The sequence below is a fragment of the Protomyctophum bolini genome, assembly GCF_963924005.1.
Source record: "Protomyctophum bolini genome assembly, chromosome: 16".
Taxonomy (NCBI): Eukaryota; Metazoa; Chordata; class Actinopteri; order Myctophiformes; family Myctophidae; genus Protomyctophum; species Protomyctophum bolini.
In genome coordinates this window covers 32,923,936-32,944,051 of record NC_137877.1, presented here as the reverse complement: position 1 = coordinate 32,944,051, position 20,116 = coordinate 32,923,936, and the positions used below count along the sequence as shown (strand labels likewise).

At 42.7% G+C, this 20,116-nt stretch overlaps 2 protein-coding genes across 2 annotated transcripts in view; both read right to left on the bottom strand.

Moving 5' to 3' along the window:
- Positions 1-691: 691 nt before the first annotated feature.
- Positions 692-9,517, bottom strand: LOC308330915 (toll-like receptor 7; the record flags this gene model as incomplete). Its single annotated transcript, XM_080785985.1, has 3 exons — positions 692-907; positions 6,286-9,243; positions 9,503-9,517. 3 exons carry the CDS (start codon positions 9,515-9,517, stop codon positions 692-694), a joined length of 3,189 nt encoding a protein of 1,062 aa, XP_080642111.1.
- Positions 9,518-10,564: 1,047 nt separating this feature from the next.
- LOC308330634 (FERM and PDZ domain-containing protein 4-like) overlaps positions 10,565-20,116 on the bottom strand; it is a gene marked incomplete at its 5' end in the record, with an annotated part of 28,920 nt that continues 19,368 nt past the window's right edge. The window contains 11 exons of the mRNA XM_080785585.1: positions 10,565-12,361; positions 12,984-14,168; positions 14,720-15,697; positions 16,402-16,537; positions 17,201-17,383; positions 17,520-17,609; positions 17,814-17,940; positions 18,196-18,332; positions 18,576-18,695; positions 19,013-19,144; positions 19,982-20,089. Coding sequence (XP_080641711.1) covers positions 11,088-12,361; positions 12,984-14,168; positions 14,720-15,697; positions 16,402-16,537; positions 17,201-17,383; positions 17,520-17,609; positions 17,814-17,940; positions 18,196-18,332; positions 18,576-18,695; positions 19,013-19,144; positions 19,982-20,089 — 4,470 coding nt within the window. The 3' untranslated portion in view covers positions 10,565-11,087. The remainder of the gene's footprint in view (positions 12,362-12,983; positions 14,169-14,719; positions 15,698-16,401; positions 16,538-17,200; positions 17,384-17,519; positions 17,610-17,813; positions 17,941-18,195; positions 18,333-18,575; positions 18,696-19,012; positions 19,145-19,981; positions 20,090-20,116) is intronic.

The window sequence follows — 20,116 nt, the reverse complement described above, 5'->3', positions numbered from 1 at the left end:
GGACCTTTTTTGGGTTATCCTTTTAGTTAATTATTTGTTTTGATTAGGTGGTGAATGGTGCTGGTTTAATCCACGGCTAGAAGGCTGTTTCAACCAATCAGATTGCTTCCTTGAAACGACCTGCGGTATAATTGTCGGTAAATGCAACTTCTAAGTATATCGGTAAGTTGATTGTGTGAGGGTGTTTCAGCACTGTCCATGCTGGACAGTGGACACTCATCTGTGCCAGCACTCAATATTATGTCATTTTCACATGATTTATTTACCTCTGACGAGCAGACAACATACACGTTTCGGCCTGGTCGGCCTCCTCAGCGTTGTGTCACTCATCTGTCAAAATGGCTTTGGCACGGACAGTAGGCCTACCAATTTTGTTAATTATAAGAAGATTAGCTGGCAGGCTCATAGCAGACATTGCATTTTTATTGGATAAACAAATGGGAGTTGGGTGGAACTTTTGGGATATTTGAAAACACATCTCACTCAAATAACAATGTCTATAGGAGTTAAGGTAAATATATTTTAAATTAAGAGTTTATTTGTACAATAGCTATACAGAACCTCCATCAAGCTGACAAGAAGTAAACATTTCCCCTAAAACAAATGTATGTGGCATATCTCAAAGAAATCTCATTAGGAAAACTAAAAGTCATTATTGTCCATATATACAGTATACCTGTATATGCCAGATTTAACTGTCCTTGAAGTACTTCATGTAACTCTTGTTGTACAGTTTCTGGTTGTCTGCCCTGACAACATTCCGCAGATTCTGCCAGAACCACGGCTCTGCAGCCATCTTCCTTGGCCACTCTAGAACACTTTTCCCACACAGTCGCATCCTCAAGCGCAGGAAGTGGGAGTGCTGCAGCACAGGCTCCATCATCAGTAGCACAATCACATCCATATTCTCATCCAGTAGCCTTTGGTGAGCCAGATACATTGCCATCTTGAAGGCCCCGGTCCTAATGTAGGCTTTGGTCAAAACAAAGAGGGTCTTTCGACTGTATTGAATGCTCTGAATGAGGTTGTCTACCAAGGGGACTCCCAGCGGCCAGTCCCTCTCTTCCAGACACAGAGGCAGGTGTCTCTCACCCTCTTCCTCAAGCTGAACCCGTAGATGCCCCGTCACCCACTCTGAGACTTGGGGGTCTGTGGTATCATAAGCTACAAAGACATCATAAATGCTGCCTGGTGAATTCAAGTCATGATAGTCCTTAAATTTAGCTTTCAGGTAGTGCAGGACATATGAAGCATCCCAGTAAAACAAATGAGCTACTGTTGCCATAAACATAGAGACTATAATGATTGTACTTGACAGAATGCTTAATCTGAATGCCAGTGTGTCATTTACACACTGATTAATGTCAAAGTCTATGATTGCATGGCCTCTTGTATTAATTGGCATCGAGCATGCCACTTCAGTGGTTAGTCTTGGAATCTTTATTTTACTGTTTTCTATCCAGATTATAAAATCTAATATGTCACACGTACATTGGAATGGGTTTTCCTGCAAGAACAAAGTCTTGAGATTATTATCAGGCCCTGATAAAAATGTGGATTGATTGATAATAGTCAGTTGGTTGTTGTTAAGAAGAAGAGACTTAAGGCTTCTAATCCCCCAAAAAAACCCATTTGATAGTTGTGAAATTTGATTGTTGCTCAAGTCTAATAAACTGAGAGTTTGGGTGAAGTTTGGGTGAAGTGATTGTACATTTAATAGCTTGTTGAAGCTTAGGTCTAGAATTTTAAGTTGATTAAAATGTTTGAGTTGATCCCATTCAAAATCAGTAAGTGAATTGTCATTTATCCGCAGTATTGTGAGTGTATGCGGTAAATTAGAAAGAACCTTTTTTTCAATCTTATAGATTTGGTTGGATGATATGTCTAGAATTGTCAAATTAGTAAGATTCATGAAAAGTTGGTCATACTGGTGGTCATTCTGTTTATTCCAAAGAGCCCCAAGATTATTGTTTTGAAATTGCAGCTCACTTAATGATTTGCTACTGATCATTTTTGTAGCTAAAGTGTAAATTGAATTATGACTCATATTGAGTACTCTCAAAGCAGGTAGATTAATTAAAAAGTTCAAATTATGTGCTATCCCATATGATACGAAGTAATGAGCATTGTGACTAAGATCAAGTACTTCTAGTTTATTTAACTCTTTGAGAGCATTGTCATAAGCCAGGTCAATCTTGTTGTAAGACAGGTCCAAATATGTCAGATTAGGTAGTGACGAAAACTCTGTTCCATTCAGTGCTGCTGAAAATCCATTTCTTGATAGATTGAGACATGCAATGTCTCCATATCCTTTAAATTGCTCTTGAGTAATGAAAAATATGTTATTTGAATTGAGGATTAGCACACGACCAGCATCGAAGCATTCTGGCTGAATAAGAAAAGTTGATATCTCATATGAAAAGTCATTTGCATGCGGTGTTGCCATCAGAGGTGAAATGGAGAGGTCTGATTTCAGATTATATCCCTGGTCAACAATTGGAAGATTACTCACTGAAATCGGATATAGTCTGTTCTCTGCTAGATATATCATTTTCAGACCAGTGAAATGACTGAATATTCTAGAGTCAGAGTGAACAATGAAGTTAGTCCCCAAGTTCAGTGCAGACAAATTCTTGAGCTCGTAAAGAGGGTGTAATGTTAATGATCCAATTTCTCTGAAAACTAAAGCCTCTAGATGCAATGTTCTAAGTGACACAAGTTTAGAAAAATCTTTTGAGAGTTTCATTGTCTTAGGATAGGCCTTCTCCCCAAAGTTGAATGAAAGATCAATTTTTTCTAGTTTTGGAAGATCATTAAAAAATCTCATCTCACCAACTATTGCATCATATAGAAAATTCCATGCGAGATACAGACATTTAAGATTGTTCAAGCTCTTAAACCAAGAGTTATTAAGTGTCATTAAGGAGTTACCCCCTAAGTGCAAGGTATGAAGATTTTTGAGACTGGCAAATGCACTTGGGTGGATTCCCAGGGAGATATTAGGGCAGGGAACACAGGGATATGAAGCGGTTTGGCATCTTGGGCAATTCCCTTGTAGGAAAAGGGTTCTCATTTGAGGCAGATCATGAAAGTCATCCTCAAAAATGAATTGTATTCTATTAGAATTTAGGTATAAGTTTTCTATTGATTTTGGCAGGTCTTTTGGAACGTGCGTTAGATTGTTAGAGGACAAATTGAGCAGCTTAAGGTTAATCAAAGCTGAAAAAGTGTAATTTCTAATGGTGTAAGGTTTTCCACAAGGTTTCCCGAAATAGCAGTTGTTGGCAATGGAGAGCATAGTCACATTTATAAGGCCATTAAGGCTTGTGTTATTTAGCAACAGAATATTGTTTCCATTTAATGTAAGATTCCTCAGACTGGGAGGGAGATTTCTGGGAACTTCTTCCAGACCATTACGACTCAGTTCGAGGACTTGAAGTTTTGTCAGATGTTTGAAAGCACCCTCAGAAATGTACGTATGTTCACAATTGTTTATACAATTGAGTCTTAGTACAGTTAGGTTCTCCAGATGAGAAAATGCATCCATTGTTATGTTACGAATGCCATTTATGGACAAATCCAGCTCAGTTGCATTGCTGGTTATTCCGTCAGGTACTTTGTGGAGTCGTCGACTCTTACAATCAAATATGATGTCAGAGGTATTATAGACTTTGACATCACATGGAAACTGTGGCATCATCCATATGGGCAAACATGTAGCAGGATGGATCTCATAGCAGTAACACAGAGAGAACAGCAACAAGTGCATCCAGCATGTGGCAGTAGTCTGTTGATGAACAGAATTACAAAATGGTCAGTTTTCTTTCTTCCTTAGAATATTATACAGTACGACATTATATTACTACAATAGTGAAGTATATCATACAAGTAAGTGGTAAACATGTACAATTAATTGATTGTACACAATAAACATGATAACAATAAAATAGTTTGTCATTAATAAATATGAACGTGCACACTTGTTTTCCCACTTAAATTAAGTTTAGTTGTAGACTAAATGCTATAGTACAGTAACAGTTGTGAAAAGCCCATTAGCCTTGTTACTTAGAGTAAACATTACTATACAGTAGATCAATTAAAAAAATAATAAACTCACCATTGTGTGTATTGGTAGCCTAGTATCTTGTGATCCTTGTCTTCCTTAAAAACATTCAGTTCAAGAACTTTACTCTCTGTCAAGTCAAAACTACATTACTATTGTGTCCATGCATGTAATGCCAGTAAGTATTGAGATCATATTATTTATGTATCTTCCCTGTCTTTAACAGACAGCAATCCTATTATACCAATGGGTCTGTAGTTAATTGTGAGGGTAAGCTGATATAACGAAGGTGGTTCCTTTGTTAAGACCGTTATTGATGCTCAATTGGAGAAGTGCTCCAATTTCACTTCCCTATTTCCTTGTTTGTTCATTGTTCTTTCACAGAAGCTGTTTTTTCGTGTCAGGAGTCAGAGTAATGCCAATATTAAAAGCTTCAGTTGAGAAGAATTGAATTATCACCCCAAAGAAGACAAACAAACAAGTTCAATAATAATTGAGAATAAAAAGCAAACAGATATACAGACAGACAAAACATCAGTCAAACAGTACATGTCCATGACACATCCATAATCTGCTTGACAGCCTGGTTGCCGCAAACCTTCAAATCAACGCTCCAGCAGACCTAGAACAGAAAAAAATCACACCCGTGTGAACTGAGTGGTGCAATTCCCCCCCCACACCCCACCTCTCTCTCTCTCTCTCCCTCTCTCTCTCTCTCATTAGCAGGCAGCAGTCACAGCACTATCCCTCTCTGTTTCCGGCGCCCCCTACTGGTACTAATAAGTCATATACTCGTGCTCAGATACACATAGGTATGTAGGTAGGTAGGTAGGTAGGTACGCACGGACATTGCTGGTTGTAGGAGTGGTTGCACCACTCAAAAAACATTGCATGGATGCACCTGGGGGTAACAGATACGGTCGCCCCTTTTCCATCTCGCCCCACTACTCTACCTATCTGTAAATAACAAACATAATTCATGTTGGTGATTATATAAAAGGTATTATCATATAAATGTATCATTGTTAAGTTCACACTGTATATCCACGGGCATAATAGCATGATGATGCCATTACAAAACATAGAAATGTGTTTAATAAAACAAAGTTAACTGCTAGAAGGTCCTAAATTAACTTAATTAAGCAGTCACTCTGTCTCATGTTATTCTTTCTTAATTGTATTAGTATAGAGATCGACTACTATACAATCAAATAAATCTGTATACAGATTTCAGGTAGGGAAATACTAAATTAACTGTTAACTACATTAAGACATTCCGCGGGGGCGAGTTGGTAAAGTGGCGAGTCGTCTAGTATTCCACCTGGGTGGTATCCTCAGTGATGTATGCCATGGTCATCAGGGTTTCGTGTCTCGCAACATCATACCCCTCACTCAGGTGACCCAGCCGGGGTGTTCAAGTTCTGACTTACATTCCAGTAGCTACCCTCGATCAGTCCCAGGGCCACATAATCCATTGCTGCGGAACTACTCTGCCGGGACTGGGGGATAGATCAATCTGGTGCGTGGAAGGACTAGGCTCTAGGCTCGGTCACATATACTCAATCAGAGATTTATGGACAAATTGAAAGAATGGGCCCCATATCCTCTCAAATTTATCAGAGGAACCGTTTAGTGAGAATCTAATTTTAACTTTTCTAATTTTAGACAATACAAGTTGTCTCTTATCCAGTGTGTGTGTGTGAGAAGGGGAACTGGGTGATTTACAATTGGTCAGAATTCTCCTAGCTATTATTTGTGTGATAAAAGCCAAAACAACCTTCTCTGGTTTAGAGAGTGAGGGCACCGAGGGGAAAATCCCACTTCCCTATTTCTGATTTATTTTACTCTTTTGCTTCCTTTTTCCATCATATGATAAATCACTAACTAAAAAAATGCAGATGCTGTGGTCCCTTTTTATATAGTTTTATATAATATTAACAGTGTTTACATTGCGATTGAAAACATGCTGTAGAACTGTCGTGCCAGCAGAACATTCAGAGTCACCCGTGAGTCTTTTAAAGGGTCTCCTTGAAGAGATTACTGTACTGTTTGTGACTCTCAGTTACAAGTACACTTCTCAGACTAAACCAAAAGTATCGCTGGGCTTGAGGATTTGTTGGCCACTGCAGTACAGACCGCTTGTATAGTCTCTTCCTCAGCTTCAGGTACCTTGAGTGACAGGGTGCCTTCTCTAAGAATATCAACACTATGACATCGTCTTTCTCATCCATTAGCCTCTGGTTAGCCATGTAAAATGCAGTCTTGAAGTTCCCACTCTTTATATAGTTGTTTGTGAGAATGAACATTGTCCTCTTGCTCTGGTGGATGCTCTGGGAGAGGTTGTCAATCAGGGGACATCCAGGGATCCAGTCCCGTTCCTCCAGACATAGCTTCAGGCGATTCTCTCCACCCTCCTCCAGGTGAACACGCATCTCTTTCATCACCCATTCGGACACCGCAGGGTCATTCTTGTCGTACACCACAAAGGCATCGTAGACAGTGCTCTGGGAGGACAGCCGGGCATAGCCTTTGAGTTTGGCCAGGCAGAAGTGGTAGATGTACCAGACGTCCCACAGGAAAAGGTGGCTGGAGATGGGGAGGGCGATGAAGATCAGGATAGAGGATGTAAGCAGTATATAGAGGACGACCAACCAATAGTTGTACTGGCAGGCTAACAAGTCCACTGAGATGACTGGATGATATCTCTGTGATCCTGGGGCATCACAGGTCACATCTGTGGCCAGTTTTGGGATGAATACTGTTGTCTTGTTGAGCCACATTATAAACCAAGTGGCATTGCAAGTGCATACAAATTTGTTGTTGTGCAAGAGTAGCATGTCCATCCCACTAATTACATCATCTGGAACACTAGATTTGTCAATGTATTGAATAAGATTGTAACTGAGATCTAGATATTTTAAGTTGTTAGCCTGTTTTAGAAAGTCTGAGGAGAGTTCACTAATTTTGTTATCATGTAAGACAAGCTTCTTTAGAGATTTAGTGCAGTCAGAAAGAACAATGGCGGTGTTAGTTAGGCTGTTACCACTGATGTCTAATACTTCCAAAGAGTTTAGAATATTAAGCTTCTCCCATGCAAATAACTTGAGTTTGTTGTTGCTGATATAGAGTTCAGCTAGTGTGGTCGGAAGGCCATCGAAGACTGCCATGGGAATGAAGTTGAGGTTATTATCGGAGATGTCTAGGATTCTTAGATTAACCAGTTTCTTGAAGTAGTTTATGTATCTTGTATCACCATCTCGCCACAGCATGTCTAAGCGGTTGGATCTAAACTCTAATCTCTCCAGAGAAAGGCTCTCTAGCTCTGTGTTTGTGGAAGTGGAGATCTTATTGTAGTTCATCAATAATATCTTGAGATTTGGTAAATTCCGCATGAAGTTAAGCATGTGAGTCAAGCCCTCAGATTCAAAGTAATGGTTGTTGTTACTTATATCTAAGATGACCAGATTTTTCAGTTCTTGAAATGCAGAGGAATAAAGCAGGTCTAGACGATTGTATGAAAAGTCCAGATATTGCAAATTAATTAGATAAGAAAATTCTGAGCCATTTAAACTTTGACTCATTGCATTTCCAGAGAGATTAAGGCATCTCAGCTCTCCAAGATTTAAAAACCTTGAGTGGAGGAAGAATATATTATTCCTGCTGACATCCAGAGTTTTTCCAAATTGACTGCACTCTGTCTTTACAAAGGAATTCACTATTCCAACTTCTTTATCTTTGTCTTTGCAACTGCGTGCATATTCATCATATCTAAAGTAATGAACCTCTCTCACTTCCCCGTCTTGGTACTGAACAGCACTGGACATTGGAGACCAATGCAAGGGTTCCCTTCTAGAGAACTCCACAGGCTCTTGGTCCTCAGAGGGGGAAGATATTTTGTTGTCAGACAAATTTATTATTTTGAAGCTTTTCAGTTCCATCAGAATGCTAAGGTTAGCCAGTTTGATGAAGTTTGTGCCCAAGTCAATAACCTCCAAGTTGTGCAGGGAGATTAAGGGACTGAGGCTCTCTGAAGTCAGTTTCTGAAATACAAATCCCCTTAGCCTGAGAACTTTGAGTGATTTGAGGAAAGAGAAAGCTGAACTTAATTTCAGTGTTGATGGATACCTCTGAAGCTCGTAGTTAAATGAAAGGTCCAATTCTTCCAAGTTGGGCAAAGTGTTTGGGAAGAAATTTGTTATCGCATTTGCTAGGAAGTTTGATGAGAGATCAAGCACTCTTAGGTCCTTGGAGCCAATAAACCATTCAGACAGTATGTATGTCAGAGAGTTACTGTGCATGCGTAGTATCTTCAGTTTGGTTAAAGTTATAAAAGCAAATATGTCAATCTTAAGCTCTGAGTTATTTGGGCACGGAGTACATGGAAACGGAGCATTGTAACAACGGGGGCAATTTCCACTGATATCTAATATTTCTAAATTAGTTAAATTTTGAAAATTGTCCTTGGTGACCTTTTCAATATTATTGTTGTAGAGATACAACTCCCGTAGACTTATGGGTAAATAGGGCGGAATATAAGATAAGTTATTGGACTTGAGAGATAACAGTGTCAAATTGCTAAGCTGCAAAAAAGCCCCTTCCTCTATTTCATATGACACATTGCAGGGGTTACGATAATAACAATTTTGACCAAGGTAAAGGAACTCAACATTTCTGATGTCTGAGAGGTTCTGCTTTGGAATGGAATAAATGTGGTTCACTTCTAAGCTCAGCAGGACTAGGTTTGGTGGTAATCCTTTTGGCACACTGTGGAGCTGATTGCCATCCAGATATAAAGATCGCAGTTTCTTCAGACTTGTAAAGGCATTGTCCTTAATGATCACATTCTTGGTGCATATACGATCCTTGGGGCCGACCATGATGGGCACACAGTTGCACCGCATGTCGATCTCTATGAGGTTCTCCAGACCCTGAAAGGAGGTGGAGTTTAAGCCAGGTATGTGGTTGATGGTGAGCGTCAGATTGGTGGCGTCTTGTGGGATTCCAAGAGGGATGTCAGTGAGGCTTCTCTCAGTGCAGTCCACCTTGACCTCACTTCCATTGGTGGCATTGTTGACGTCACAGGGTAAGGTTTTGGGGTATGACCTATTAGCTGCCAATATGGAGTTGCAGCTCCACATGCCCACCAGCATCACGCACATCTGTAAGGACACGCCCTCTCTCTGGCAAAAGTGATGGAGATGGAAGAGAAACAATCATGTCTTATGTTTAGAAAACTAAACTCACATAATATACATATTAAAAAAAAAAACACAACACAACATTTACGCTCATGGGTGCATTTTACACTCTCTGAGATCAATTAAAAGTTTGATGCCTGATCTGCTAATTTGGTGTGTGACACTGTCACGCAACTAAGTATAAATCACCCATGGATCACATATTGCATGTATACATAATGGTCAAGTTATTACTACTTACCAGTTGGGACGGCATGGCTCACATGAGAATGTCTTGCAATGTGATCTGTTGTCAGGATGGAGATAGCACTAAAACAAATCTTAACATTGATGTTCACATGTCAGAGAGCATGTGGTGATGGGATGAAAGTAACAGATGGCTGGGTTATGATTAGCTTGGATCACTTCCTTATTGTCACACAACAGACACAGACATTGTAAATCTGTCTTCTGTTGGGCTCTCTGTTCTCAGTGGTAAGCCTGCAGACAGGAGCATTTGTTTCTCTTCTGATCAGCCACCATGGGAAAATGAAACCCTGATTTATATGGTGACAGGACTTGAAAAGTTTCCCTCTCGTATATTTGCACAATGAATGTACTACTGAAATGAGGCAATAATAAAGCTGCTTGTTCTCTTTTGTTTTTTTCCAATGGAAAATTGGTTATTTTTGGCATGCAGCAAAGTTATAATTAAGCTTCAGTTGAGAGTACCAGGGAAGTCCATTAGAGCGAAGAAGAGCCAGTGGCTTTATTACAGCACAGGCACATGCTAGGTGCAGCATGTCTTTGTCACAGCTGCCACCATGCAGATAGAATCCCAAGTGAAATGGGCCATCACCACCATCATCATCTCACTGATGCAAAATACAGGGCCGGAGTAAATGGGAAAATGTTGAATTATTAAACATTGTTATAAAACCAGACGTGGTTCAAGAATGTTTTCTGGTATGAATAATGCACTTTTAAGAGTCCAGGAGAGGAGTGTGTGCCTATAGAGAAGAAATGTAACTCTGAATTTAGATGCAATGGGGTACTGTAATTATTGGAAAACAATTTGATTGAAGTATCACAAATGAATGAAGTATAATTCAAATAAATGAAAATACAAGACAGTAATGTCCAGTCCATAAGGTTGCAATTTTCAAAGGTTTTAATATCTTATGGCTCTGACAAATGTGAACATAAACATACTAGTGATCATGTGCAAAGTATTCATAAATTAATGATGAATGCCTCAAATGAAAAACAAACCTCCAATTTTGGCTATATAAATATTTTTTGTTTAATCATGACTTGTCTGTGCAGTGATTTGTCTAGAGCAGTTTTATGTTATGTCATTTTCAACATAGTATTTGTTATGATCAATAATCCATGTATACTATATACTATGTAGGTTTCATGGTGTACATTATAATACCTAAGAGGTCATCAGTAAATCTGTAAAATAATTAGGTCATAATAGATAATATACTCAAGTTTTCATAGACCGCTTAACATAATCTCTTTTCATTCATACAATCTCTTTACATACATACATACATACATACATACATACATACTGTACATACACACACACACACACACACACACACACACACACACACACACACACACACACATATATATATAGATATAAATACATACATACACGTGTGTATATATATGTATGTACACACGTATATATTATTTTGTCTTTTAACTTTACATAATAAAATACTGTATACACAAGGCAAGGTTTATCACAGCTGTTCACATTGGTTGGCTTCTTAACCCATGTCTCTTTTAACCTATGGCTTTGAAATCAATAATCAGAGCAACACAACAGTTCATTTGTTTAGCAGTGTCTTCAGTGAGTGAATTAGTGCGCTGATAATAGCAGACATGGCGGTTGAGTGATGTGTCAATGCATTCACACTTTGGTCATTGGTGGCGCTTCCCGAAGCCGCCTCAGCAGCCTTCAGCAAACACACATAGTTCATGACAACCTCGTCCACCTTGGCTACCACCTCCCGGCGCTGGGCCTCCATGTTGAGGCCTTCCACCAGCGACATGCAGGCTTGTGTTAGGCAGCAGAGTGTGTGGAAGCTGTGTGTCAGAGTAAGCAGTAGCTCCTCTGGACTGCTGTGCTCCAGGGCCATCTGACTGCAGGCGCCGCCCAGTGCTTTGGCCTGCACGGATAGCAGCAGAGAAAACTTCTCCGGGTCACCTTTACCGTCCTCGGGCCTCTCGCCCCTGGACAGCTGGCTAACACTGGAGCGCACCAGGCTGATCATCTCCAGTGCGTCCCTCCGTGCAGCTGCAAAACCCGCTGGGAGGCTGTAGGTTTTTCCCTTCATGTCGTTCACGTGAGCTAGTCTTGCTTTGAGGCTCATGTCACTACTAGTCATCGCAGTGGCCACGTCGGATTGTTCAGCTTTAAAGTCCTCTTTTGAGACTGCATGGTTTGCCTTGGCACCGAGGGTGGGTCTGATACGCTGTGGCGTTTGCTCACCAGAGAACATGAGACAAGCAGCCCTCTCTTTGTCTTCTCCGTCATCTACTGTGTTCATCTTTCTCCTTAGGAAACAGCGACTGAATGTCCCGCGGCATGTCCATGTTCCTTCATCTGGTCTTGGTGTTGCCGACACTGGCAACATCATAGAAGCCCCTCTGAAGAGTCGTCTCCCATACGAGTGTGAGGCAACTGAACCATGTGACCAGCTTTTCGGCAGGGTTTTGGCTGAGAACCTCCTCTCTAGTTTAGGGGAATCTTGGGACTGGACGTTCTGCCCGCCACTCTTCCCCGTAAGTGTGGCTTTGGTCTTCTCTAACAGTGCTTCGAAGCTCCTGGAGCCTGCTGGTGCCATGGTGCTCCAGCTCCTCTTCAGCTTCTGGACCCTGCGCGCTTTCCTGAGGCTGCCTGTGCTCGGGTCACATGGGGGTATGGTAGAGGGGAAAGTCAGGACGTGTGGATGGATCTCGGGGCAGCTCTGTGTCAGCCCATCAGGCTCTGTGCTGCTCAGTAATGATGATGGTGACGTGGCATTTGTGGCGGCGTTAATCTCATTACTGAGGACTAAGGATGAGTCTTCTTCCCCAGCCATCTGCAGTTGTGCGCAAGCTACACTAGGGGTAGTAGAAAGACAAAGAATTGTTAAGCATCACTCTGTTCATATACACTTTCATCTCTAAAGTCCCTTTCTGCTAATCATTAGAGTAAAACATGTTAAAGCTATAGACATTCTTTTTTGTTGATGGAGAAACCTGCTAGCCGAGTGTTAAGGGCACATACCACGTGTGCTCAGATGGCAAAAAAAAATGTGTTTCCTGTCTCTCCATTGTATATATATCGATTAAAGGTTCAGAAAATACTCCCCAAGATAAATACATTACTATATATATATATATACACACACACACACACACACACACACACACACACACACACACACACACACACACACACACACACACACACACACACACACACACACACACACACTTTTTATATTTTTCTTTTTCAGATAGGACAGTGAACAGAGAATACAGGAAACAGAGGAGACAAGCAGTAAAGTGCCTCTGGTTGGATTCGAACTGGGTCAGGTGCGAGAAGGATTATAGGCCACCTTATTTATATGGTTTATACTCTTTGAGAAGGATTTTGAGAACTATTACAGCTGCATTACAACATGTAGCAAGTTCTCCACTGTGTGACACCACCACAGATCAAAGAGAAGTTGTACCTGTAGTTTCTTTTATCTTGGGCATCCGATGGCTGCCCTCCCGTCCGGCCCCAAACCCAGGCTCAGCACTAGTGGCTGCATGGATCTTTCTCAGCAGCGTGGGGTCCATGGGATGGCCTGCTTTCCACAGGACTGCAGGGGGGCCATAGGGCTTCTCCTCGGCAGCCACATAGCCCAGCCCCTTGAGAGATTGAGAGTCTGACAATAAGTTCACATTCTCCACAGCGCACAGGGGCGAATCCATGGGAGTCACGCAGCTGCTGCTGCCCGTGCTGCAGCCTGCGTCTATGGAGGAGCACTGTGAGCTCTGCAGAGAGTGGGTGGCCTCACTTTGCATCGATAACATGCGCTTGCTTAGGTGGTACTCGTATATGCGCGTGACGTCTTGCTCAGATGACAGAGTCCTGCCTGGCTGCTGTTCGTCATTCTGTGAGTTGCCATTGTCTGCACCGTGGGGCCCTTGGGCAGAGGAATGCAAATGGGGATTTAACTCCTGTTTCTCTCCCTTCATTGTTAACCTCTCTGTCTCCTGAATGTGGGGGTGTGAGTCACCCCCACATTCTGAAGAGACACTCTCTCCCATTTTGTTTCCAGGCACTCTCTGCCATTTCTGATGCCTCTCTCGAAATGGAGTTCTCCCCAAATCAAGCTGATTCATGTAATGAGAATCTATCACAGTGAATGCAGTGTACTGAGAAGACTCTTCTTTAAATGAGTTTCTGGGGTTAGCGTGGGCTCTATCAGCCGGCTCGCAGGAATCTCCCTGGATCCTACTCTCTGTCTCCCTCTGTTTTCTTGTCTGGCGGCTCATTACTGAGCCCATGTGCAGCTTAGTGAAGTATTCGGTGAGTGACTTTGTCTCCATGGTCTCTGGCTCCATCTCACCGCCATCAGAGTGAACAATCTGGGTGGAGGAGACAGGAGGTGACTTGGCCTCGTCCCCGCAAGGCTCCAGAGGGTTGTAATGTATGGCTTCTGCTTCGCCCTTGTTCGGTGCAACAAACTCAGTTTTTTCCTCGCACAGGTTATGGTATCCTTCCACCGTGGCTACGTGCATCCTCAAGTGGCTGTCCGCATGCCTCTGAGCAGCGGTCAGCTCTGAACTCTCTGTCATCTCAGAGGAGTTGGTCTCGTTGCCTGAATCTGAGGAGGACTCTGGACTAAAGGCTCGCGATATTTCTACACCTGTGTGTCACAGAAAGACAAACACCTCATTAACAACTTAATCTGAGGTACATAAGAGGAAGACAGGGACTTCATTTGTAGTGTGAATTGGTAATAATGACATTCAAGTTAGTAAATGTGGTGGTTAAATCTGGAGGTAACGCTGCAGTATTAGTTCATAATCAAATTGTTGTAACAATCCTAAATGATCTAGTTAAATATGACATCAAATTACATTGTGTGCAAATCATAGATTAGAGCAGATGATATAATAAACAGCGAGAACATTTATACAAAATATGAATGACAAATCAAATGGGATAAAATAATATAACACAAAATACCACAAAATAACGAAACTCCACAACATGAGTGATACAGAAATGAATACTGCAGTATATGCATGTCAAATGAATGAAGCACTACACACACAATGTGGAAACATAAAACAAAATGGGCTTTATTGCAAAAAAAAAGAGAAAATAATCAACAGCAACAAATCAAAAGTGAATGGCTGGTACATATAGTGCAGTTGTGCTAATGGATAAACGTTACAATAGTGTAAGAAGAACCTGTGCTACTTTCTGACTGCGCGGCGCTCTGGTCCTCGGATGCGGCAAGGTCCTCGAGGGCCTGCAACGTGGACACCACGGCATCGTCCAGAGGCTCCTCAGGGCCCTCTGCTCCCTGGCTGGGTACGGAGTCTATGAGAGACACGGGGATATCGCCGTGGCCCGCCCGGGCTCCGGGCCCCTGCTCCTCCTCGTCGGAGCTGTCCCTGAAGCCCGGGGGAGGAGCAGCGATGGCCAGGTTGAGAGAGTGCAACAGCACGTCGTTGTCCTCCTCGTCGGTGCCCTCTGGCGGCGGCGGGAGCGAGGTCAGGTCGATGATGTCGTCGCTCGACCCGGAGAGCGAGAGGAACGTGGGCTTGTCGATGTCGCTCATCATCACCGAGTCCTCCTCGCAGCTGACGTCGTCGTCATCCTCTGCGTCGTCCGTGGTCTCGGCGTAGCAGATGTCCCGCAGCAAGGGCTCCTCGATGCATTCGGCGGGGCTAAAGATTTTGGCTGCATATTGGTAGCCCTCTCCGTCCTCCATGGTGTCCATCATCTTATACTCCTCCCCGAGGTGGCTGTACATTGGGCTGTGGTCGTGCAGGATCTCCGGACTCTCGTCCATCAGTCTCTGGTAGCCCAGGTTCTGTGGGTTTACACTGTCCAAAGGGGGATCCCCAAATATGAAGGAGACCTTGGCGCTCCGGGAGGAGTCCTGGGGTTTGGGCCTGGGGACATTAAGAGAAGGCTGGGCATGAGGGGTTCGACATCGCTCTGCTCTCTCCGACACGTGAACAATGTGCTGTGGCTGGTGGATCTCAGTGATGTAGACGGGTGGCGCTTCCCCCTCACACCTCCCATGGTCCAGGTATTCACACTCCCGGTCGGAGAAGTCCCGGCTGTACCTCTGGTTCCCTCGATCCTCATATCCCTGATAGGGCATGCTGTACGTACACTCAATGGCCCGGAAGTTCTGCTTTCCTCTTGCCTCGTTGCCTGCATTGAGGAAGCCAAAAAACAGAGTTATTGCACATTCACACGTCTCATCCTATCCAGATTAACGATAGTAAAGGTATATTACATGCCCAGAATAGGGATGCTATAGGGTTAATTTAAAAGACCATATAGGTGGTCTGTCATCATGTTAGCACAGCATTCAATAATGTTGGTTTGATTTTTGAGAACGCCTTAGATATGAAAATCAACTTTATATATCATTGCGTCGTTCATTTTTGCCCAAGTTACTTTATTATTGAGTTTTAATTAATTCTGTAGTTACAATCCGAGAACCTTTGACCCTGGTGTTATGAGGTACTGTAGGACACCAACTGATTGACAATGGCGCTAAAGTAAAGCAGATGGCTAGGCGGTCGTACAGTACATCAGCTGTGGACATTGTTGCAAATGACCTCTCTCTGTTTAAAGTGCGTATAAATTAAAGGTTGAGCAGAACATGTGTTACATGATGACGAAGACTACTTCACTACACAAAAATGTTTAACCAATATTGACTCACTATTCAAGTTCGATAACATTTGAATGAGAAAACGCAATATCTCAAAATAAATTCATTAACGGAAAATAAATGGTCCATCCTTATGTACAATATGGCTGATGGAAGCTGTGACACGCTGCTGACATGTACTATAGAAGGCGGCTTTTTAAAAGAGAGATGTTACAGTTCATCAATGTAGACATACTTGTTAATTTATTGTCCGAGTTGCTTTTGGCCACATTGAAGATTGAGCGTCGGGAGTCCACTAGTAATTTGTAGTAGCCAGCAGTCAGGCAGGCCAGATTCATGGCGTCAACAGCCTCCATTAACAGAGTGATGGGCTGTGAAAAAGGGAGATAAGCAGACAACAGTGAGAACACGGGAACGGGAGAGCACAACCGCACAATAATTAAGGCTATAATGACTTTTGTTTTGCGTAAGTCTAAAGTATTATTGCAAAACCTTGTGTGTGTGTGAGTGTGTGTGTGTATGTGTGTGTGTCATACATTTGCTATTTTAGGTTTGTTGCCAGTCAGTCCGTTGCCAGTCAGTCAGTCCGTCCGTCACGCCTCGTGACACGCTCCATATATGGCCAATACAGAATTCATTCCATCTGACCTCATCATACCCTGTACACTCAAAACACTGCCCCCACTGCCACCCTCAGATCTCCATTTATGGAGCCGTCCTGATCTGACATTGCATTATGTTGATCTGACCTCATCAAACCCTGTACACTCAATACACGCTCCATATATGGCCAGTACAGAATTAATTCCATATGTTGATCTGACCCCCCATGCCAAAGCGCCAGTGCTCGCCCAGCAGTCTGCCGTCACCCAGGCGGATGCGTGCACGGAGGGCGAGGGCGCTTCTCGCCCTCAGGGCGTCTTTCTGGTAATGTGATGTTGATGATTTGTATATACTCTATGGACCCCCTGTGTGTCTAGAATACAGTTTGAATTGAATTGAAATTCATACAGCAAATTTTAAAACGACAGTACCTTCACATCCAAAACATGTAGCTCCACCCTGATCGTCCTCTCATCTTCCGTGTACATTTCAATGCGGTTGACATGACTGAAGTCAGCCAAGAGGGCCACAAGGTTGGTTTTGGTGTTGATCACGTGGCTGATTCCATACCTGGGGCCCACCAGCAAAGTCACTTCCGTATGCTTCTCTCCTTGCTATAAACAACAGGGAGAGAGACAACAACCAAAAGTAAATTTGTTTTTGTTTGGACGTAGAATTATGTGCAATATGATATTCCATTATTTCACGGCTCATAAATCAGATGAATAAAACAAAGAGGTGTTCATTTACCAGAAGTGTGGATTTAAACACACGTCCTCCGTACAGTCTCAAGTCACTAAGGTATTTCAGATAGTGCACTTTTGCCTGTAAGGCCGTTAGCTGGAACGGGAAGTAAACAAAATATATTAAATGATTGTGCCACAAATAACACTGCACACTGCTGTTTGTCTCAAATCAGCATTATAACACTGTCCACCAGGGGGTAGTCATGAATCTGTTGAGATGCACTATGGCGCAATATTTTTTAACATAAGCAGTGTGTGAGAGGTAATGAGAGAGAGAGAGATACAGTATGCTTTGTACCTTTTTGCCAGGTGGCACCAGATTCTGGTTGCTTTTGAGGATGTGAGTCAGGGCTTTTTTGATGTTCTTCTCCTTCATGCTAGACAGGACTGCGGGAGGCAGGAACAGCGCCAGACCCCACTCCTTCCTGCAGAATTAGAATCCATACTGATTAGAGAGAGGGTCCCTCAGCACCATGCAGTCTAGTCTAGTCAGTTTGTTACTTACAGTTAATCAATGCACGACTTGCACGTGCATTGATTAACTGATGCCAGAATAGGTTCATATTGTTCTCTAGTCAGTTCGAAAGGTTTAAACATTCTGACATTTGTTTCTAGATAAGGCAGCCCTAAACAGGACTGACAGTGAGCTAAATGCCTCGACCAACCCGTTGACCACTTACTCGATATACTTCAGAGAGACTTTCTGGGACTGCTTGGTATTGATGGTGAGAATATACATCTGCAAGGCAGCCAGGCGGAGGGCTGTGTCGTATTTCAGCTCTGACCCGAATCTCTCCAACACCACGTCATTACAGCTCTGGAGGAGACAGAGAGGGTGAGGACAGGACACGCTTACCTCTTACTGACCGCCAAGCCCATGTTAATATAACACAGATTGTAGGGCTGCGGAGCTCCGCTCCAAGTGACTTTCAAAAGCTCCTATTTATTTATTAAATGTCAAGATTATATTTATGCAAGAGCACAACACAAAAACCTATTAATGCATGTGAATAAATATAGACTCATCACAGACTAGAAACACGGATCTGTTGATATTCACCTGAACATAGAGGTACTCAAATGCTACTGCATCTCTCCTGAGCAGATCTATAGGGTCCTTTGGAACGAAGCTGATGCGAAAAAAGCATTTCATCGTGTTGGACCCTGGCCTCTTTGTCACCTAGAACATAAATTTAAAAAAAATCATTAGGCACAGGATGTTGTCCTGAAGTACGAACACCACTGTTCAGCAAGTGAGGGTTTAACGCATTGGGTGCGCTATTTTATGGAGTACATGTACTTTTAATTGGATGCAGGAATGATGCATAACATTTTTAATTTAGGTGACAATGGACCTGCATGGTATTATCCATTGCTCTCTGACCTTTCCTGATTCAATCACATTTTGTCCTCAGTAACTATGAATACAGGTCAAAAAACAATTACACTGTAATGTGAAGGGAGAACTAATATCCTATTAACTCACGGAAGTCTCACCTGAGATAACATCTCCTGCTCATGCAGGAGCATGAGTTTGCTGGCGGAACCCTCAGCCCTGTGTTCTAGCATCAGAGAGAAATGCTCGATGGCCTTGATGGATAGCTTTTCTTGCAGGGTCAGGATGACATCCTTTAACACAGACAGATCGATTCATTATTAATACCACATGTGCAACATATATGCATTTGCAGTCACTTCCACACGTACAAGCACATGTGCAGGATGTTGTGACCACGTATACAGCATAAACAAATATGATATCTCTGCTAATCCCGGCTAATTCCGGGAGTCAGTCAGGACATCCAATAACCCTGAAGGAGAACAAGAGCATTGTAATTGGTAGCCTGGCGGGAAGCTTATACCATGGCCTGGAGGGACGATTGCTCTGCTATTATTTCTAAAAATGACATTGTTGTTTACCGATTAGAAACATTGCAGATTGAAAATTGAGGCCTGCCGTCAGCGTGCACAAGAAATATGAGGCCGTCGCTGATTCTGAGTAGTATGCAAGATAAGCTGCGGACTCTCTCTCTCTCTCTCTCTCTCTATCACACACGCACACACACACACACACACACACACACACCACAGGGCTGAAGAACCTTGAACGTCTGGTAGAAACAGGGCCAAATTAGCCATTGGGTCGGTTGGGTCGTGGCCCAGGGGCCCTTGGCTCTCAGGGGCCTGGACCGCGCAGTACTGGGTTTGAGGCCCTGACAAGGGCTCCTGGGGCCCTTCATTGGCTGTTGATTGTGTTAAATATAGGTCAAAAAGACAAAACAATAATACAGGGGCCCTCGCGGATAGCTAGTATTCTAGATAGGACTTAGTAGACAAGTATGATTAAAAGGAGCTTACTTTTGAGCACATTGCACTTATGGAACAAGAACACAGTTGAAAATGAACCCTGATTGGTTGTACTGTCAGAGCATCTCACAGTGAACCCCAGGAACTCGCAGCACCTACCTTAATGGATGTGTTGCTGTCGAATTTAAAGGATTTAGTCTGCCCATTCTCCAGGTACACCTTAAGAACATTTGGCATGAAGAGAAGGGAGTTGTCCTTCACTGTTTCCTGGTGATAGAATGTGAGTAGAGACAT